Source organism: Tachysurus vachellii, chromosome 25, assembly GCF_030014155.1.
Source record: "Tachysurus vachellii isolate PV-2020 chromosome 25, HZAU_Pvac_v1, whole genome shotgun sequence".
Lineage (NCBI taxonomy): Eukaryota > Metazoa > Chordata > Actinopteri > Siluriformes > Bagridae > Tachysurus > Tachysurus vachellii.
In genome coordinates, this window is record NC_083484.1 from 5402754 (window position 1) to 5425750 (window position 22997).

Here is a 22997-nt window from a genome sequence, read left to right on the forward strand (position 1 = left end):
TTTAATCTGATTTCTATAAGTGAATTTCCTGACCTATCAGCAGTAATGTGAATCTGCACGGCCCTGAGCATATCTGTCATTTCTACAAGATCAACCTTACCATGTAATATGGAGAGCCTTAGTACCAGAGATCATAAAGGGTCAGCTCGTGGTCTCCTCTTGTTTCTCTTTCTATCTTTGAGCTTATTGATCAGGTCTCAGGTTCTATTATTGCTATTCTTTAAAAAAAAAAAAAAATCTCTCTCTATTCTAATAAAATTTAAAACAATCTTTAAAAGTGGAATTTCATGAACACAGACAAGTGGAAAATATAAGCACCCTTGGAACACCATTCAAATTATTAGATTGAAAATAATAGTTGGATAATACAGAAATAGAATTGTGTGTCATTTAATTTTTTATGAATATTTAATGAAATTTCATTTCAGGACTGGTGTCTTTGTGAAAACATCAGTATGTTGAAACCTTTTGTTTATATTTCTTGATGCACATATGGTATATAGTGCAATATGGTGCAAATGAACATATGCAAATAACAGAATGGGTTTAAAAAAAAAACAACAACTCCAAAAACTGCATACCAGATGAACTTGTATGGTTTGTTTATACTCATACATGTAGTCAATAATGCAATTAAAAACCACTTGAGAATGAACAAACATGTAGTACAAAATAGCGAAACAAATTTAATCTTTACAACGTCTAAATCATTATTTTAACATTTTATATTAAACAATTCTTAAGTTTAACATATATACTGTACATATTAATCATAATGAAACAAAAATGAGTAATAAAATGTGAACAACTGTAGTGTGCATTCAAGTAACTCCCAATACAGAACAGAACCAATTGAGTAACAAATGATATGAATCTACAGAAACCTTCAATATATAGAACTACATTGGAAATTACTTTAGACCCTGAGGTTAAGTAAGTGGTGGAGTTATAAAGGCCACCAATTTTGCTCCAAGGATCCATGAGGGATTGAATCAAGCATCGCGTTAGTTCAGGCAGGCCACATAGCAAGCTGCAGCAGCTGCTAATCAGCTGTCCACGAGGCGCACCAATCTGGCACGACTTCTATAATTTCCCCTCCTTTAAATCCTCTCCTTCGAGCGCTCCTACTCATCGCTGCTGCTGCGATCCAACACCCTCCTCCGTCCCCGACTCCTCCGGCCAGAACCCGTCGCCAGCGCCGATCGAATTCTTCACTTATTCGCTCTCCCCCTGCTGACGCATGCGCACGGACAGGTATGCTAACTGTATGCTCGCAATAAACCTTCATTGACAAAGTGGTCCTGTCTGAAATAACCTTAAGAGTCAACTTAAAAAAAGAAGGTAGAATTTGACATACTGCCCCACCTGGTTCCTCATCTGATTCCTACTAATCCATGCCCCTCTTTCTCTTTTTATCTGCTGTGGTCTGTTCATCATCTGCATCCTCTATTTCCGAAAGGAAGTCCGTGTTGGATCGGAGAACCGTCCCCCCACTTTCATCAATCGTTAGAGCGTCTTCGTCATCTTCAGTGCTTCCCTGTCTGTCATAGTGAGTCTGTACATCTGCGCGATGTCCGTCTTTGGTGCGATGCATGTCCGTTAGCCATTTTCGTACCTCGTCCTCAGTTAGTCCTACTTCCCTGCCGAGAGCATCGCAGTCTTCTCTTGGTGGAATTTGAAAATCAGCCCCATTTCGTGACTCAGAAAAAGCCCACAGGACCTGAGACTGAAACTCGGTTAGCGCTGGAGTTTCCAAGCCCGAGCTTGAACAAGGCTTTGTACTTAAAGGCTTTGAAGCAATATTTGCATTTGAGGAGTTGGATTTGCCTGGCTGGTTGTCACCACACTCTATATTATCCACAATTCGATCCCATATGCTGTTATGCTCTTCTTTTAAACCTACCTGACGGATAGAATGTTCTGTGCAAGGAGTCATCTGTGATACCACTTGATCACAAGGCTCTTCTTTGATTTCAAATTTTACTGTCACTCCTTCCCCATTAACACCCATATTCGTTTCTAAAGGTATACCAGATGCACTGGAAACTCCAGTAGCTGCCGACTGACTTTGGGAATCACTTGTGCTGAGTTCTTGAACCTGCTGTGCTGAACAGATACCAAGGACCGGCACAGCTTGCTGCACTATATGTTGAGAGCTGTCTCGTGTCGCACTTTGGGCTTGGAGCCCATTCACAATCATTGGCATTAGCATTTGAGTTTGGGGTATTAGCTGAGTAGATGAAGTCCTTGGTGGAGGAAAGACAGAAGGTACAATGTTGTGTGGAACAGAGTTTGGAGCTAATGTTAAGAGAGGAAGAACAGTAGGTACTGCCTGAGCTGACACCACTGGAGCAGGAAGCAACGAGGAAGCAGGCTGAAGCTGAACCTTCTGTCCTTGTGTCACATAATTACAGGTCTTCGCACTAGCTAACTGTCTGGGATTAGCCGCTGTTGTGCATGCAACGTTTCCCACCATGATTCCGGTTTCTGTATTTGTTTTGGAATTAGCTGCAGTATTTCCAGCCTTCCTGGTACGACTTTGGTGCAGTACAGACTTTAGATGGCTCTCTAGGCCGAAGGCATAAAAGTAAGAGACGTGGCACACGTCACACTGGTACGGTTTGGTCGAGGTGTATGGGTAAGCCAGAAGAGGAGTTGAGGAATCACGGTCATTCCCTGCTCCCGTTCTTATCTTCTGGATATGTGTGGCTGAATTATAATGTACACTCAATGCTGATTTATGAGTAAAGAATTCCAGACATGCATGACACTTGAAAAGTTGGTTAGCATTGTTTTTAGCATTGTATTTTTCTTCTTTGACTGAATCCTCCGAGTCACCATAGATGCTTCCTCTGATACCTTCTCCTGATTCATCATGTGTGTCATTGTCCTGAGAAGAACCATCTTGTTGAACTGGCATTAAACTGGATTCGGTGCTTTCTGAGGACTTTTTCTGTGATGTGTCGTCTTTTAAGGGAAAAAAAAGGAGCATTAATTGTGATAAAAACCAGTACCATAAGAGACTTACGTACTAAACGTGAGCTGTAATGATATCCATGCGTGAACATTCAGTGATGGAAAACTTACTGATGTTTTGTATACTGGAGTCTTGGGCTTCACTGGAACGGTTCACATATGGTGCCTTAAAGAACAGGAAGCAAACAGGAAACAAGGGGGAAATAATTAATCCAACAGTTTCATGAACTATCAAAAGTACACGATCTGTTAGAAGTACAACTGCTACAAGTTTGCTTTGACTAAAATAACTTATTCATTCATTCATTTTTTTGACTCATTAATCAGTCTGTTCATGCTACTTGACTAAACAAGTATTGGAAAAAATGGACTTAAAATTTTCAGAACAGCTTGGAAAATACATTATAGCCAAGAATATTGATTTCAAAATGAAAACATTAAGTAATGAGCTGTTTTTAAAAATGTCATTTTAATTGAGAACAGGTGAAAACAGCAGTAATATTAAAATACTCACAGTAATAAGTAGGTTATTGAGACATGCTGGATGCACACTGTGTCTTTTCGTCAAGTGGAAAGAAAGAGCCTCGCTGTCCTTTTGACGTCTTTGACACAAGGGACACAGGCGCGTTTCAGCCGTGGTTTCTTCCTGTTTCTCCTGTAATCCAAAACAAAATAAAAATACCAGTTTTATTTATTGGAATGAGCATGAAATACTGTACACATGAAAATGTTTTGCCCTTTTATATTCTGTGAATTGTATTATATTCCTCTGTGATTATAATAAGCCGTATAATAATAATATAAGCCATATTTTTGTAATGTTTTAATGTTTTTTTTATAATGTTTTTTTTAACAATTTTGTCTCCCTTATCAGTTAACAATAAAACATGAGAGAACATGTATAATAACATAAGTTAATTTCATTATTTAAAAAATGTCAAATTAGTGACAGAGTCAGAAATTTAGCCAAATTTCTGTCAGTGTTAGAAATTTAATTGAAATTTCAGTGTGACCGCTGAACGCTTCGACATCATTTGTCGACGCTGTAGGACGACGCAAAACTTACAGTATGGTGGAAAGGCTAAAACTTTTCTCTAAAATGTTTACGCACAGGAAAATATCCATATTTTCACAAATCTCAATTTGCAGTTACTCAAGTTACTGTTACTTTCTGCACGAGCCCCGATCGTGTCGATCGACGACGCGGTCCGTACGTCGCTTTCGTTAATCGCAGGTATGTTCTTGACCTCATATGTTCTCACATTCTATTCTAAAAATTTGTCCAAGATTTATTGCTATCATCTCACACAGTGTGGTATCACCAGAATCGCATCCGACTGGACTTTTATTTTGACACGTTACATAGAAACGAAGTGTACGTTAGTAAAAAGCGACTGTTATCAATATTAAAAGCCGTTATTTGGTTAAAAAAAAAAAAAAAAAAGTCCACTCAAAATAGAGCTTAACTTTACTGAGTGTAAGAAGTGAGTGAATATTGATAATTCTATCACACGCGCATGCGCACTGAATAATGTCTGTTTAATTAAGTAGCTGTGATGTGAATTGATTGTTTACCTGCCGAGTCCTGCTCTGTGATGTGAACTCTACATGCACAGCTATAGTCGGGACCGCATTCGGTTTAAGAATCAACCTTTTCCCGAATCCCATCATTTTCTGGCGATAATTAGTAAAACATTCCTCTGTGAAATGAGCGCTGCAGATCCTGATACGATCCAGGTTTTTAAATTTAGGCGCCGTGCGGTTTTTATAAATAAATTCAATCCACTTCTGACGCGTCTCTGGATCTTTCGGGATGTAATGCAGTGAGGCTCCAGACCCTGAATAACACCCCCGACACATGCAGTCCGTCATTCTGTCACCTTTCTGTTCTGTTTTCTCTTAACAGCTTTTCTATACGCTCCTGTAATGGCCTGTATTTGCATATCGGAAAATCATTGGCTCTTATGTTCTTTTGACGCAATAACCCTTTCCTGTCACGTGCCTAAGGATAATGCTTGTTTTTTTTCCCACTAGTGAGATCATCAACAAGCTTAAAATTTGACCGGTCAAAATAAAGCGATCGAATTCTGTTTTTTATGAATCATTATAAATTAGTTGGGAATAAAAGGTGTTTTTTTTTTTTTTACTTTAAAATCACACATTTTACTAGTAAGCATTGCTCTCTCTCTCTCTCTCTCTCTCTCTCTCTGTCTCTCATACATACATACACATACACACACACACACATACATACATACATACATATATATATATATTTGTAATTGCTATATTGTGTAGCAATTAAAAACATGTTTTTTCCATTGTTATTAGCACTAATAAGGGAGTTTATATATATATATATATATATATATATATATATATATATATATATATATATATATGCAATAAAAAAGCGCACTATAATATATATAGTGCGCTCTCTCTCTCTCTCTCTCTCTCTCTCTCTCTCTCTCTCTCTCTCTATATATATATATATATATATATATATATATATATATATATATATATATATATATATGTATAAAAAACTCCCTTATTAGTGCTAATAACAATGGAAAAAATATGTTTTTAATTGCTATACACACACACGCACTCACACACAAAATTCTAGTATGTAAGGATTCCTGTGATATAAAATAAAATGTAGTTTTAAATAAGAAGCTTATTTTCCTCAGCCGTGATGAATGTCCTCCGAGGCTTTTTTTTGAAGACTTCTTTTGGGACGAAACCTTCAGAGGCAACAACGTGCTCCTGTGCAGCTTTCACGTGTGAGCGCCTGCTCACCACCGAGTGGACACCAGTGCGCTTCTTAAAGTTATCAAACCATCCTCGACTTGCTTTGAATGGCTTCCCTGGAGTTGATGTCTCCTCCTCCTCAGCTGCTTCCTTTTGTTTCAGATCACCGTAGATTAAACTGGCCTTCTCACAGATGACCGTCTCGGTGATGGTATCTCCTGACATCTGCTTCTCCTTTATCCACGACAACAGAAGCTTCTCCATCTCATCATTTATATTCGAACGTAACTTCGATATAATCGTCACGCCCTTAGAAGGATTTAGGTTCTTGATAACATCCTTCTGCTTTAGGATGGTACATATGGTGGATGTAGGGCGATCATACACGCGTGCTAGATCACTCACGCGGGCACCACGCTCATATTTATCCACAATTTCATGCTTTATTTCCATAGTCATCATGCGTTTCTTCTTCTTACTACCATTCTTACCACTCACCTTCTTAGGACTCATCACTATTATGAAGAATAATGCACAAAATAGAGAGAAAATCACGTAGATAACGCAAACACAGTACGGAGGACTCGCGGGAGATGCGTACGGAAGTCGACGAACACGTGAAGTGAACACGTTAAGCGGCGTGAGCTTCTCCGAGTGCTGCCACCTAGCGTATCTCAAAGCTTTACTCGTATCTCAAGGTATTACAGTATATATGTGCAGTAAAAAAAACAGACGTCCGGTATGACGCATATATCAGGTCAGGGTTGACCTGAAAACGATCCAGCCAACTTGCATATAAATGCCTAATGGCTATAACATGACCAAGACAAGGTGCACAAAAGATTTAAGGGTTTTTTCTTTAACTCTATGTGCACGCGCTCAGGCATCAGGAAGCATTCGAGGTGAATAAACACCTTACGACACCTTATATTAGTATGTATTTTATTTATTTTTATTTTATTTTTACGAGTGCTTAAAATCGAAAGAAATGAAATAGAGCTGTCTCTGGGTCAAAATACTGACACCTACAGTCGACATCTCACACGCGCTTTACGGTACCGCGTGTGAGAGCCATAACTTGTAGAGCGGGCATCACCAAATGGCGGACCGCGGTCCGGATCCGGACCGAGTGACGGGTCTGCCCGGACCCGTTAAAATTCTAATATTATCATATTAAGCATCTCCTTATTATAATCTAATATCATAAGATTATATAAGCTCTTTGATATTAATAAAAAGATAAATCTTTCGTTCATGCGCAGTTAATCTGGTTATTACGACAGGAGCGTCATCAAAAGCCAAGCCAATCAAATCGATTGTTTCTGTTCCATACTCCAGAGCAGAAGGTGGCAGTAATGCACTTAATTACGCTGGTTGCCAGCCGCTATTAAAAACCAAGAAGAAGAAGAAGAGCTCGATTGTTTACCTTTCAGCAACAGAGAATAACGAGTGTAAGAGAGAGAGAGGAGATGAGAGAAAATGGCTTGCTCAAAAATCAGAAAAGTAGAATGGTGAAAACCGGACATTTAAAGATGAATAGACTGACCAATACATGTTCATTCTGCCTGCAACCAGTTCTAAACCTTTGTGTCTCATATGCTGTGAAAAGGTGGCGTTAATTAAAAGTGGCAACGTTAAGCGTCACTATGAGACCAAACATGGGTCGTTTGAGGAAATGTACCCGCAGAAGTCCGCAGTGAGGGCAAGTAAAATTATCGAATTGAAAGCACAGTATGACAGGTCTACTCTTGTCATCACGCATGCATTTACAGGCCAGCAACGTGCAAATGAGTGTGCGTTAAAGATTGCGTGGATTTTGGCGCAACACCAGAAAGCATTCAGCGATGTGACGGTTGTGAAGGAGTGCTTAAATGCGGCTGCAGAAACTTTACTTGACGGTAAACAAAAAGACGACGTGTGAAAAAAATCAAGAAAATCCCATTGTCAGCTACAACAACTAGAAAATCTGAACCATTAGCAGAGGATGTACTGGCATCAAGGAGCTGTTCAGAACGCAGTATGCATATCCTTAGCCATTGATGAGTCCACAGATGTAACGGATAATGCCCAGCTTTTGGTGTATGTGAGATTTCCTCACAAAGAGAGGAAAGAGATGTGTGAGGACATGCTAGGATCAACGCCACTTGAGACACACACAAGAGGACAGGATATATATATGAGGGGATAAAGGAGATGAAATATAGATACTTGAAATATAGGCCCTAAGTTCAGGCTGCTCAAAGCTGTGTTTGCACTTTTTATTTATTTTATTCAGAAGAAATTCAGTGTCTGTTGTCTGTTACTTGACATGTAGTAAAGACAACTACAGTATTGTTTTCCATTCAAGTGCCATACAAGTTCAGACTTTGAAAACACTTGAAATTTAATAATAAATTATATAGAAATGTATGTGCGTTATTGATTTTATTAACATGAGGGTACACTATTTTAAGTGACAATATAAGATTCGGACATTTGCTGGGAGGAAATTTTAGTAACTGGACCTCTTCGAATTTTAATTGAATACCCCTGTTGTAGAGCTTAATTCTATTCATTCATTCATTCATTCATTTTCTACCGCTTAATTTCTATTCAATTCAATCTAATTCAATTTTATTTGTGTAGTGCTTTTTACACTTGACATTGTCTCAAAGCAGCTTTACAGAACATAAACATAGAACATATTGTTTATAACATAAACATAAAACATATTATTTTTTTAAATATAAAAGGTTCTTGAATACACTTTTGTTAATAGACAAACACTTATTGTTGTAAATTAAACATCAACTATTATAATTAGTACAATTAAATAACAACGTATCTAAAAAGTATGAGACAACAACAAAAAAAAACAACATTCTGAAACGTCGTTTAACATCCGTTCTTGAACAGGTTCTACTCGATCATCTTCACTAAAAATTTTCTGGGTCCGATTCGGGCTCAAATTGGTATGGTTTTATTGACGCCATTGTTTCTAATACCACCAAAGCACAGACTACTGGTAAAGGTAAGGGGCGTGACGTTTCCGAAAAACGTGCAGTAGGCGGTTAGCGAATCACAACACACTGGGCCAGCTAACCAATCTAAGCCCATTGCTATTTTTGAGGGACTGGCTTCATAGAACCCGGAAACCATCAGACCGTTTTACAAGGAGGGACAGAGCAGTGTAGAATAAAGGTAAAATATATGAAAAATAATGCAATTTTTTAATTGCACGAAAAAACACGAAAAAACGTGTTTTACCACCCCTTTAACCCAAAACCAACACTAAACATTGGCTTTACTATAGCAGCCAAATCAAACACAGAACCATGTTTAGCATGCCTGCAGATAAACAAACATGTAGATAAACAATACATAAAAACTCTAATCAAAGAATAATATACACTAATTCCAAGTTCGCTGTTGAGATTAAAATAAAAGTTTGTAACGTTAGGTGTTTGTCGGATAACGTTAAGTATGAATGAGCATTTAACAAACTGCTCTGCAGAGTCAAACAGCGTTGTCATTTGTTCACTTCCTTGCTACAACGTACAATTATCAATACAAACTATTACAGTAGGGGGCACGGTGGCTTAGTGGCTAGCACGTTCGCCTCACACCTCCAGGGTCGGGGTTCGATTCCCGATTCTGGTGTGTGGAGTTTGCATGTTCTCCCCGTGCCTCGGGGGTTTCCTCCGGGTACTCCGGTTTCCTCCCCCGGTCCAAAGACATGCATGGTAGGTTGATTGGCATCTCTGGAAAATTGTCCGTAGTGTGCGAGTGCGTGAGTGAATGAGAGTGTGTGTGTGCCCTGCGATGGGTTGGCACTCCGTCCAGGGTGTATCCTGCCTTGATGCCCGATGACGCCTGAGATAGGCACAGGCTCCCCGTGACCCGAGGTAGTTCGGATAAGCGGTAGAAGATGAATGAATGAATGAATGAATGAACTATTACAGTAAAACACATCGACGAAAAATAAATCATACTTACAGGTTGTGGCCCGTAAACAGCTTCTGTTTTTAAAGTTGGAACTGCTCCATCTTTCAGGACAAGTCGTTGGGCGAATCCTGCATTGAACTCGCAAAGATTGTGGAAGCTTTCCTCCGTAAAATGTGCAGCACAGAGAGCGAGATTTGGGTAATAATTATGAGGGACTGAGTTAAAAATAAATTTTAACCATTGATCCCTAACTTCCCCGTCCCTAGGAAGGCTGAACAAAGTGGACCTGCAATCCGGATGAAAATAACAGCGTTTCGTCGGCATCGCGGCAACGACACTCCAGCCTACTAACTATAACACAACTCTTCTCCACAGCAATATAAAATGGCCACGCCCCCCTTATTTAATATTCACGGAGGAGGGGTTTATGTAAATATTGGGTTTAGTGACGTCAGCAACCCTGAAGGAATGTCGTGTCGTCCCTACCGGCCTTTTGCTGTCTTCTTCTTCTTCTTTCGGCTTTTCCCTTCAGGGGTCGCCACAGCGAATCATCTCTCTCCACCTAACCCTATCTTCTGCATCCTCAACACTTGCACCCACTAGCTTCAAATCCTCATTAATTACATCCATATACCTCCTCTTTGGCCTTCCTCTTTGCCTCCTGCCTGGCAGCTCCATGTCCAACATTCTCCTACCAATATACTCACTCTCCCTCCTCTGAACATGTCCAAACCATCTTAATCTCGCCTCCCTAACTTTGTCCCCCAAACGTCCAACATGGGCTGTCCCTCTGATGTACTCGTTCCGAATCCTGTCCAATCTTGTCACACCCAAAGAGAACCTCAACATCTTCAGTTCGGCTACCTCAAGCTCTGACTCCTGTCTCTTCTTCAGTGTCACTGTCTCTAAACCATACAGCACGGCCGGTCTCACCACTGTCCTGTACACCTTCCCCTTGATTCTTGCTGATATTTTCCTATCACACAGAACTCCTACCGGCCGATTGCTGTAGTCCTTAGAAATGGATTTCTTTAAAAGCAAATATCTCCATTTGCTTAAAACTTTGAACGTTGTAACTTTGCAGATGTTGTTTTATGCTCAAACAGGAACATTACACACTAGCTAAAGTTAGAAAAGTGAAATCGTGTTTTACCACCCCTTTAAATGTGTTTGTATTTATTCCCAATGAGCAAGTCTGAATTGATTCAGGTGACTGTTGTGAGGAAAAACTCCCTTAGATGGTAAATGAATAAACCTTGATAGGAACCAGACCAGGGGGCACGGTGGCTTAGTGGTTAGCACGTTCGCCTCACACCTCCAGGGTTGGGGTTCGATTCCTGCCTCCGCCTTGTGTGTGTGGAGTTTGCATGTTCTCCCCGTGCCTCTGGGGTTTCCTCCCCCGGTCCAAAGGCATGGTAGGTTGATTGGCATCTCTGGAAAATTGTCCGTAGTGTATGAGTGTGTGTGTGTGCCCTGCGATGGGTTGGCACTCCGTCCATCGTGTATGCTGCCTTGATGCCCGATGACGCCTGAGATAGGCACAGGCTCCCCGTGACCCGAGGTAGCTCGGATAAGCGGTAGAAAATGAGTGAGTGAGTGAGAGAGGAACCAGACCAGACTTACATCTTCATTTAACACAACACCAAACTTAAAATAAACTGTCTGATATTCAGAAAGGTTTAAGACTTGAATTACATTTATATTTCTTTTAGCATATATCTTTTTGTATATTATGGATTGCTTTGGGTTATGTGCTATAAATGTATGGAACTATAATATAACAGTATTAGTATTGTGACTCTGTTATTACTGTGACTATCAGACAACTCATCCAGCATAAAACTACACATTGCATGCACTTTACACCCTTTATTCCACGTCTATTATCCAGTATTAACATATAAAAAGAAGTATGTAGGGAAGGATGCGCATGCGCCGATCCGAGTACACAGGTAGGTTCGAGAGGCTCATTGGTCAGTACACTAAGATGCTATTGTTAATTCAGGTGTTAAAGTCCATTTAAAAATTAAACCAATTTAAAATCCAAACTGGTGACAGTAACTGTGTGTTTGACTTATTGCCCTATACATCTGGTATCTTCTGTGCACAATTAAAGCATTTTCTTTTCTGTACTTTCATTGGAGTGACCAATGAACCTGTTATAACAATATTTGGTTCAGTCCCACAGGAACCTGACCTAAATAAATCTAATGCTTTAGATGTTGGTGGTTTTACGTTTCCACGTGAGGTTTGCAACGTCAGCACAAGGGTTCAAGGGATGGAAATGAGATATCAGCCATGTAGAGGGTTTCAGCTGTGAATGACAATAAAGAAAATACTTTTTTGTGTAATTGTCTGAAGTTTATTTTTGGCTGTACCCTTATATTCTTTATTTTCCTTGCACTTTCATTCCTGAGTCTGACAATGCAAGTGTTCCTCAAATCTCATCAGTAAACTGTGGAATTTGAATAATAATAATAATAATAATAATAATAATAATAATAATAATAATCACAATAATATTCATAATAATATGCACAAAATAAAAATAATTAATAATTATAATTGTGTCAACGCATCATATTAGATGGTGTTTTGATTCTGTCAGTGATTAGAAAGAGATCATTTTACTTCTCTACCAGCAGGTGGCGCTGATGCTGTTTAAAGTGTTTACGCTGACTTTTTAAAAAGAAGAGCATGAATACAACATACACAAAAACATATACTAATGTTAAACCTAATGTTTACCTGATTTATAAAACAGAAAAATAGCTAACAGGCACAACAGGCTTTAGTGTCTATCAGCCAGACTGGAGTGCACATGACTGCAACCTTACAGGAGAAGCAGCTGGGAGATGGGGATGAGATTAAATGGAGTACACAAACACACACAAGTAAAGACATCATCTAGAAGGCCTTCTTTTTTTTTTTTTTTACCTTTTCAAACCTTGCCTCAATTACTTGGCAATTACTAGCTAAGAGATTTGTTACTTGTAATGACTGCTATTTTAACGATCTCAATCATTCCTTCCTCATAGCATTTAACCAATCAGATGTAAGTGCAATACAAAGAAGAAGATTAAACAGAAGAAGAAAAAGAAAGTAAAAAATTTAAGGGTAAAAAGCTATAGGGAAGCTATAGGGAATTTTAAAGAAAACTCAAATTCTCCATTCTCTCTGACATGCACTTAATTTCATTTCTTTCTTTCTTCTTCCCTCTCTCTCTCTCTCTCTCTCTCTCTCTCTCTCTCTCTTTCTCTCTCTCCCTCCCCCCCTCTCTCTCCCTCTCTCTTTCTCTCTCTCTCTCTCTCTCTCTCCCTCCCCCCCTCTCTCTCTCTTTCTCTCTCTCTCTCTCTCCCTCCCTCCCCCCTCTCTCTTTCTCTCTCTCTCTCTCTCTCTCTCTCTCTCTCTCTCTCTCTCTCTCCCCCTCCTCCTCTCTCTCTCTCTCTCTCTCTCTCTCTCTCTCTCTCTCTCTCTCTCTCTCTCTCTCTCCCCCCTCCTCCTCCTCCTCTCTCTCTCTCTCTCTCTCTCTCTCTCTCTCTCTCTCCCTCTGAACACTCAATGACCTTTCCGTACTCGGCTCCTGCGTTCCTGTCACTGCTTTGAAGTTTCTCTGGTTTGACTTTGAGCAGCTGCTTTACACTATTTTGGGTCCGGAGTCCCTTTTCACACACACACACACACACACACACACACACACACACACACACACACACACACACACACACACACACACACACACTGTGTTAAGAATCTTGGTGATTAGGAGAGATCATCTCTATAATGATTAAAGGTTTTCTGAAATGTCCACTAATCAGCTTTCTTTAAATGATACATGTTGCCTCTTTTGGAAAGACATTTTGCTGTTGCAAGGATTACAGACTGGGACTCTATTAAAGTAAACAGAGTAAAACTTGTAGTGAAATGCTTTTTTGACTGTCCTAACAATAGAATATACAATGCGTAGATAGATTTCATACACAGAAGCCATTTTAATGCGACATGTCATTAGATTCCAGTTGACATTATTAATTTGTTCATCATCTTCAGTTAGCTCAGGCTCACTGTGGATACAGAGTCTCTCCTGATGAGAACACTGGGCATGATGAGGCAGGAAGGAAAACACCCTGAATGTACATGTAAAGCCAATTCATCGCAGAGCATCATGCATACACTAATTCACACACTCAATCACACTTTTAAGAAATTTAGCCTAGAAAAAGGAGGTGGGAGAAGACCATCAGATGTAGGGACATCAGCAAAACTAACCCGAGATCAGGATCGAAGTGGATCATTAATAGGCATGATATATTTCATAGCACCAATTAGAAATTTAGTAAATCGTGGACCACTTGGGTAAGAACTTTGTGAGTGTTTGCTCACTTAGGATCTGTATCCTAAACCAATTCTCCTCCATGTCACCCAGAGTGTGTTAGTGACATGTTTGTAATTATTCATTCTATTGGTTAAACATTTGTACATATCTCAGCTAAATTATCAATTCCATTTGGACATAATGGCCATGATGTTGGTAAGCAGTTTTTTTTGTACACTTTTTTTGTATTTTCACACACATTTCTGTCATAATTATGTTGGTAAATGCTTAAAAGCTTTGAAATCAGAGATCAAGGTACATCTCTAACAGTTAATATGCATAAATAAGGAATGCTAAATCTACTGGAGAATAGCACAGGGTTACCAACTTGCTCTGGTGTCTGTAAGTTAGTTAGTTAGTTTGTTATAGTTAGTCAGTTTTAGTTTTAGTTTTGTGTGTTGGCGGCTACCATGGCATACTGTATATAGCTAAACAGTGCTAAGGATGCTAATTTGCAACTATAGCTGTCAAGCTAAAAGCTAATCATAAATAAAAAAGCTAAGCTACAGCCAAATCACTCTTCCGATAAAGTGGCTAGCTAAACTAGTTACAAAGAAAGATTAGACAAGTACTCTAAAGCATTTTTTTAATGGAAACTCCAACTAATTTTATTGAATTTATTTAACACGAAATGGAATTTGTACAAGGTACGCAATAAAAAAATCTATTTATAGCAGCTTTTAGCTAAAACCAGCTGCAACAAGCAACAGATCATTTAATCTCTGGAATTATCTAGCTAGCTAAATGTAGCGCTACAAAACTTTGGTTATAAGACTAGCTACATTGTTTGGAATATACTATGAGCACCTACTACACTACTACAGTTGAGTTTTTATTGAAACTAGCTAGCACTGCTCTTCTCGTCCATGTCTTTTTCAGTGCAACTTTAAATCTGCCAAAAGATTAAGCAGTAAATGCTGACATCACCTACTTCACTATATTTTGCTTTGAACTTTGTTTACATGACAATAATGGAATTCAGCAACAATTCAGCATTATAAACTAATGAAGTGTCTCAGTGGTGATGTCTGCTGGACGGAGTTATGATAAGTATGGAAAGATGACCTGCATGCTATTCATGTCTTGGCAATGCTTTTTTAAATAAACAGACGGTGGGATCTGTTCACTGCTTACGAGCCTCAATCTAAATTTAGCAGCATGCTACAGGCTCATCATGGCCTTCGGGAACAAGTGTACGATTACACACGTGGAAGCAAATCTATAAAATCACAACTCTATATATGCTTCATATCCACGTTTAGGCGTGTCATAAGAAATCGCTGACAAGATTCAAGCTCGGCTTGGTTATTTATCGCACTGCTTACGGTGATGAAATACTCTATTAAACAACTAGGCTTGAAAATAATAAAAGTCGTCTTTTAAAAAATGTCTAGTGTTAAGAGATGTGAAGCAGAACAGTAGTGTTGCTAGCATTCCAGTTATTCCAAATACATTATTTCATCCTGAGGATTTGTGAACACAGGAAGGACTTTGAGATTTTATTTGATTGTGATTGTCTGTATAATAATCACCATTCAGATGGAGAAACGATTTTTAAAGGGATTTAAAAATAAATGGTGTAGTGTAGAGAGATAATGAGGAACAAGACACTTTGTTATTAAGTAGTGAACACTACAACAAGATTGCAAAAAAAAGAGATCACTTTTGATGCATAACATTTTTATTGTTATACACAGATCACTTCTTTACAATCTCCAGAGTACAAATGTCACTGGGGTTTAAATATGCTTCAAATGCCTAAAGTCGTACCTTTCTTCTCTTCCAGTGGTAGAATATATCTACAGCAATGGCTCCTTGCAGCTTTTATTATTAATCAGTTGAATCACAAGTGTGGTGTTGTTATTTATTTATTTTATTTTGTCAAAAATGTGTGACACAACTGATTACTCATTAAGTCATTCACCCCTAAAATAAATGTGCAAAACGTTAGAAAAATACCAACTTGGGACTACGGACTTTGTAAGCTTTGTAAAAAGAGATTAAAACTGTTGTTATAAATGTTTTCTTTGTGCAATATCTGTTAATTTTAGAAAAATAATTCTGCCCTTTAATTACTCTGTAAAATAATAAATCAACTGGGAAAACATGAACAGAGGCCATATACATTGCAAAAGATTTGCTGCACGACACATATTCACAAAAATAATAATTAAAAAAGAGAAATTAAAATGGCAAAGTAGATACCACGTAATGCTTAAATGCTTAATGATTTAGATAAAAATATTTTTTTTGCTGTACATAGTTTGAAAATTTAGTATAGTCATTGTTTTTATATTTTTTGTAAACTTTTTTAAAACTTTATTTTTATAACAGAATATATATATATATATATATATATATATATATATATATATATATATATATATATATATATATATATATATGATATACATTGATGATCAAGCGTATATATATATATATATATATATATATATATATATATATATATATATATATATATATATATATATATATATCTGAACGGTTGATCATCAATGGTAATATTCGCCAAAATGAATAATATTCAGTAGGCACATTATTATGTTAAATATCCCTGCACTGCATTTTTGCCTAAACTGAGAAACTAGCAAGCAACTGTGAGTAAAGTAAAAAAATGTTGCATACACAGCAGAGATGATGTACAATGACGATCTCGATTTTACAATCTCAACTGAGTAAAACAGCAGATATGTTTGGCAGTGAACTGTAGTGCATGTACTTCTCAATAAACAGCCACATTCAGATATTGGACTTAATGTTGGTACATAGCAGATTTGAAATAAATAATGCAAAGCAGTAATAAAAACAAAGCATAGCCTATGTAAGCCCTTTTTCATTATGTCTTAAAACAATACGGATGCACTGCTAATTATAGAATAAATAAGTCTTCTATGAAATGATAGATGCACGCAGATTTGGTAATAAATCCAATCAAATCACCACTCTGTGCCAGCAATAATGAAACATAACAGTGGCACAATGTAGTGTTCCCTTTCTAAAGAATTAAGACAAGACCTGTTTCTTTTTTTTTCTTTTTTCCCTTTTTCTTCTTTTGCATTCCTCTGAGGTAAACAGTACAGTAGTTAAAGACTCTTTAATTGCAAAACATCTGTTGTTCAGTGTATTACATATATGAATTAACCCCTTCACACACCGTGACCATTCCACGAGTCAAGAATTTCCACCTTAAAAGGATGAAAACGGATTAGTTGATGGGTAATAAAGGTGTAAACACCGGGCGTACACATGATATATGATTTTAAATCATAAGATAATGATGCTATATTTGATGAATCTGCTACGATCCAGTATCTTACAGTGAAAATGTGAATTTATTACTACCTTGAATTTGAAGTAGAGGATGATGAACAAACGCACTTGAATGGTGCAGCAGTGACATTAGCCAATCATGAGCATCTGTAAAGTCGTGGAAGAGGGCATCTCTAAAGTTGTGGAATCTGTAAAGTATGTGGAAGAGGGTTGATAGCTCTCTTCTGAATGCGTTACACTGTGACATACCACGCACATCAGTTAAAAAGATGCTTTTTCATAGCTGCTTCATGTGGCTATGTGTATAAACATGTGTTAGTCTCCACCCTTCCTATTGGTTGCTGTTGTGGTAGTGGGTGGGATTTATTATCATGTATTATAATTGTCAAGAAAATGTAAACAGATGTTATGGGCAATTCACCTGGCTATGTGATTAAATTACTTTATTCTGATTAAATCAGTTTATAAATATGAATTATACTTATGAACTAGTTAAATTCAATATTTGTTAAATATTTAGTCAAACAATTTCAGTTAATGCATCAATCCAACTCCTTGGATTGTTATGTCTCAAAATTGGGTAACTAATCAGAAGTCAACAAGAATACAGTAAAAAAAAAAGTCTAATAGCATTTAGTGCACTTGTTTTAAATGCTGATGCGTATATTTGATGCCCTTAAAATTGTAAAAAAATAAATAAATAAAGAGAAGTAAGAAATCATAGATTTTTAACAAACGCAACAGGTCTGAAGGGGTTAATTCAACTCCTAACTGAGAATTTTGAATATTTTGTTTTCTAACATGCAAACAAAACGCAGACCTTTTTTTTCACCTAAAACATTTTAAAAAATAATTTTTCATCTACGTCTCACTGCTCATTTGTAGGCATGTGCCGGTAATCGGTTATATAATGCGATATTATGTGTCAATAGATGTGATGCTACTTTGTCACATGCTGCATTTGGAAACATCGTGGTGAAAAAAAATCTATTTTATTTCATACATTTTTTACGGTTGCATTTGAGGCTGTATTTTTATATTATTTGTGTAATGTCCTAAAATTGTGTAGCTATGTAAAAAAAAAAAACCCCGCACAAAACAATTGCGATTCCTAGGGCAACGATTCAATATTTGATGAATCGGCTATGAGCCGATTCGAATCAATTCATCCAATTTGTTCCCAATCATTGCTGAACAACAAACAAAAAATCTTTATTCAGAGGAACAATTTTAACTTCATTAGAGTTATTATTTTTAAATACAATGTAAGCTGTGACCAAATGTTAGACGATTATCGGCACGTGCCTAGTCATTTGCGTGAGCGTGAACGCACCAAATCAAATAAACTGCATGCACGATGAGCAACGATCAATTCACAAATACATACAGCATAAACATTTCACCTCCTTTACATTTTAGTAAACAATATTCAACCATGTGGCTGTGCGCATGGTGAGTCGTATTACAGTAGACAGTCCTCTCCGTATTTCATCTTCGTCTCGTCGTCGTATCGGTTTGGTTTTCAGTGGAACAAAGCGAGCTGTTGGCCGAATGCCTTTGCATGGTGTGATATATCATTTTGAGAAAAAAAAACATATTGCACATTTTACAACAATTACTTCTTTTTGAACAAAAGCCAAAACTATGGAGAAGTGAAATAAATCTGCAATGCATGAGTGCATGAGGACAACAGAGAACTGAATGAAATGCTACCATGCCAAAGGGCATGTATCTACACATAGACATGTGCTGATAATGAGTTAAAATATTAATCAGTAAAAATATTTAACACGTTATAATATTGTTTTGTGGAATACTTGTTGCCTATGGTAACGGATGGAGGAAATAGGCTGATGAATAAAATACTTTCAAATTAAATTGAAATGATTCAAATTAAAAAGTAATTTATCAAAAGCAGTTTTTTTTTTAAATATCATAAAACTGATCATAAGGGGAACATGCCTACCCGCAGTAACAGTAACGCTTATGTAATGTTATAAGACTGGGGATGGAGGCTGTGGTGCATGTTCGTTTTTCTCTGACTAGCGTGGAAAGTCCACTGAACACATTCCTCTGGCACTGAGCATAAATCTCCGAAACCAACACGTCAGACGGGAAAGAAACGAGGCAGCTGTTTGTGCCTGTCATGTAAAAGTGCACCGTATGTTTCCACACAGATCAGCATAGATCAGCACACCATAAACTCTTTCTCACACACTTCTCTCCTTTTTTTTCTTGTTGCTTTTCTTTCATTCTTTTTTTCTTTACTTTTTTTTTTTGTTTTGAACGGTCAGTCTTTCACACGGCTAAATGAGCCTTGAAATGTTACGTCGTCCTCCAAAGGCGTTCTTATTTTCCAAAACTTCCTCTGTTGCTCGCACGGCCAAGGACCAGCGCCAGTTTAATGTAACACTGTGTTTTTCCATGACTGAGAAATAAAAATGTTAGAAGGTTACAGCTTGCAGGAAATTCCTCTAAAAAAATATTACATCTCTTCGTTTTTACTGGAAGTTGTCTAAAGAGCTAACAAGGAAAAATATATATTAAAGATAAATAAAGTAAACAAAAAAAATCTGAAGTGCAACACTGTAAAATTTAGAATAACACTCCTCATTACAATTCATTTTAGTATACTTCCAGTTCAACATTTTTCAACAGCTTCGGTTTTTTTATATTTTATTTCAGTATTATCACTATTATTGCTTTAAACATAACACGTCTGATAACATTGAAAAAGGAACATTTGGTCAGATTTAAAAAATATATATATTACATATAGTATAAATATTATAATTCTCAACAAAATGTGATTTCACTGCTTATACTAAACACGTTTTTTAAAGTAGAGCGATTGTGTAATCAATGTAATAAAATGTTAAAAAGTATATCATCGCTATAGAAGTTAATATAAATACAGGCACTAAAATCATGTTGTAGAATAACACGGTGGTTATATAACCAGCCTCATTGGTTTGGTGCTAGGATGTGTGCTCGGTGTTTAATTTTATTCAGAGCATTAAAAATATACACTCAAATCATATTGAATGTGTGTGTTAATATTATGTATGTGGTAATGTTACTCAATTCAATCACGTGGCACTGGTGTATGCATTTAAATGATCTGGATTAGAGCTAGACCGGTCTAATGATATATAAATCCCTTTCTAGTATTTATCAAATTCACTAAGTAAGGAATAAAACATGTTATAGGAAAATAAACCATGATTAGATGACATAATGTGGACTGATGAAGTTACTATTACTAGCCTGAAGTGGGCCTTTCCTATAACAACATGCCCTGAAGTGTTTTATTCATTTTATACCACAATGTATTTAACAATTATCGCAAACTGTAATTTATTAACAAATGACATGTTGTGTTTATAAACTCTTCACAGTCATGTTTAATGTGAGAGCATTAGGGCATCTGTAATATATGAACTGTTGTTCTCTCATCAGCCTCTCTTTTTTCTTTCTTTACGTTATGTTAAAATAAAAAGAAGTCATTTTCTGCACAGGTTATAATACACAAGGTTCATGGAAGCCTATAACAGGGTGGAGGACACACTGGACAGGGTATCACAGGACATAACCACACGCCACAAAAAATTGAGAGTTGCCAATCAGTCTACAACACATGTATTTGGACTGGGAGGAAGACAAGATAACATGGAGGAAACCCCCAAAGCACATTAAAAACATGAAGACTCCACACACATAGGGCAGAGGCAGGTCTTGAACCACCAATCCCAGATGTGTGAGACATATGTGCTAACCACTGAAGCTAACAGCTTGTCATGTTACGATGAAACCAATACCTTTAATTGCAAACGTGGCTGTTTTGAAACCTTTCCTGTTGTAAAAAACGTACTGACGCTAAGAGCCGACAATGCAGAATTCCATAAATGTGAATTTGACACATAAACATATGTGATATGTTTTATCTTTGGCAAATACAAAGTAAAAAAAATGATATGTTTATTTTTTTGGACTTATTAGAATGTGCACATTACTACGAAACTTTCATTTTAGTTACTTTAAGATCTACTCTCAGAGCTGTTTTACATTTCATATAAAACAACTGACCAATCAGATTTAAGAACAGTGCTGTGGCATAAGCATTTAATAACACACAATTCTCACCTCACTTGTAACTTTGGTTAGATCTTTAGGTTTCAGTGGATGAGGTCATTTAAACAAAAATCTTAAAATATAGAATTCTCAGAAACCTTTACCTGGCGGTGTAAAGCCTCCTACGTTGTAGCTACACCTTAAATTTCAGTAGCTTTGCTTTTTATAGCCCATCTGTTGCTCTGCATAATTTCTTATCTGCTACTGCTGATAGATATTATTTGGATGGTGGATTATTCTCATAGCAGTGACACTGATGTGTAAGTGGATCAGTCACCTTTAAACACCACAGTGTCAAAAGTATACCGACCAAATAAATCCAGCCAACAACAGTTTTGTGATCAGAAGTACAGAGTACAATTCACACACACTGTCAAATCAGAGCTCTAGTCTCTAAATGTACACATACAAGATGGACTAACAATATGTTTTTAATAAAAGTCATGATCAGATGTTTCTGCATACACTCCAGCCCTATTAGGACGGCATTCGTATGCATAAAGCAAGATGTCATGTCATCCTTTATATTGGCATATATAGCTAAATGAAAAAAAATGAATTTTATCACAAAATAAAACCTCAGTGCGATATGTTCACACTGGAACTCCCAAGCGGTAAAGGAGATCACAAGTTTGAATATCCACCGAAGACGCCATAGCTATCTGCGGCTGGAGTCCAAAAGAGCATAATTACACACACTCAGATTGCGTTACTCTCCCAACTGCGACATTAACCAAATGTGGACATCTGTGATAAAGAAGACCACAGTTAGCGCTTTCTTCTACGTATTTGCCTGCCATGTAATGTATCAACAACAGTTAATGATACATAAACTGACAAAGATTGAGTTGGCTGTCTTCAGTTGTTAGCTTTCACCCTACCCAGTTGGTATTATTGGGAATTGGGAATAATTAAAGGCTATTAGGTTAGCTTAGCTGAAAGAGAATAGCAGTAGCAAAGCACAGTACATTTACCCTAAACTATTGTTATTGACTAACCTGTAAATAGATAAATACATAAATGGAATTACAGGTATTTTTTAATTAAAACGTAAAAACACCTTTAACCTTGCGCTCCAGGCTCCCGTGACCCTGCGTAAGATAATCAGTAAAGAAAATCGATGGATGGATAGATGGATGGAAATTTGCCATTGATGAAGTCAGAGCGAAAGTAACATTGTGTGAATTGATCTAACTGCTGCTTCAGCTGAAAAAGGGGAAAAAGGCAATTTCCTATTTTGGGGTAAAAATGTCTCCCATATCGCTGTATCAAGGGGTCAAATTTTGAATTGCAAATACTACAAATAAACAGCAGATGCAGGCACCTATTCCCCAATTCCCTAGAAATTGGTTTATGATCTTATAATATCATCACATATAAAACACCAAATAGGTCTGTGGGAATAGAACGCATGTTTTCCTTAATCAAATATGTGCTGGCTTACCTGAAACACATCGCATCATGTCAAAAAGTGTACAAAAATGATGGCCAATCCAATATTCAAGAGCATCACCATGGCAACTAAAATAGAATTCAGACCCTG

At 37.3% G+C, this 22997-nt stretch overlaps 2 protein-coding genes across 5 annotated transcripts in view; both read right to left on the reverse strand.

Moving 5' to 3' along the window:
* Nucleotides 1-389: 389 nt before the first annotated feature.
* Nucleotides 390-6358, reverse strand: LOC132839952 (zinc finger homeobox protein 4-like). Of its 2 annotated transcripts, none has more exons than XM_060861169.1 (4): nucleotides 5666-6358; nucleotides 3491-3629; nucleotides 3088-3142; nucleotides 390-2967 (listed from the first exon to the last, which is right to left on the reverse strand). In XM_060861169.1, exons 1-4 carry the CDS (start codon nucleotides 6244-6246, stop codon nucleotides 1388-1390), a joined length of 2355 nt encoding a protein of 784 aa, XP_060717152.1. In that variant the 5' UTR covers nucleotides 6247-6358; the 3' UTR covers nucleotides 390-1387. The 2 variants fall into 2 exon arrangements, with proteins under 2 accessions (XP_060717152.1, XP_060717153.1); XM_060861170.1 differs by lacking the exon at nucleotides 5666-6358 and adding an exon at nucleotides 4552-4999 and having other exon boundaries at nucleotides 3491-3631.
* A 5592-nt stretch (nucleotides 6359-11950) lies between these two features.
* jph1a (junctophilin 1a) overlaps nucleotides 11951-22997 on the reverse strand; it is a 35133-nt gene continuing 24086 nt past the window's right edge. The window contains exons 5-6 of one of the 3 annotated variants that reach the window (XM_060861173.1): nucleotides 22899-22994; nucleotides 11951-11971 (exon numbers count right to left, since the gene is read on the reverse strand). In XM_060861173.1, the coding sequence (XP_060717156.1) occupies nucleotides 22914-22994 (81 nt within the window). In that variant the 3' untranslated portion in view covers nucleotides 11951-11971; nucleotides 22899-22913. Of the gene's footprint in view, nucleotides 11972-19544; nucleotides 19752-19982; nucleotides 22202-22898; nucleotides 22995-22997 lie in introns of those variants that run through there. The other 2 variants (XM_060861171.1, XM_060861172.1) reach the window with 2 other exon arrangements.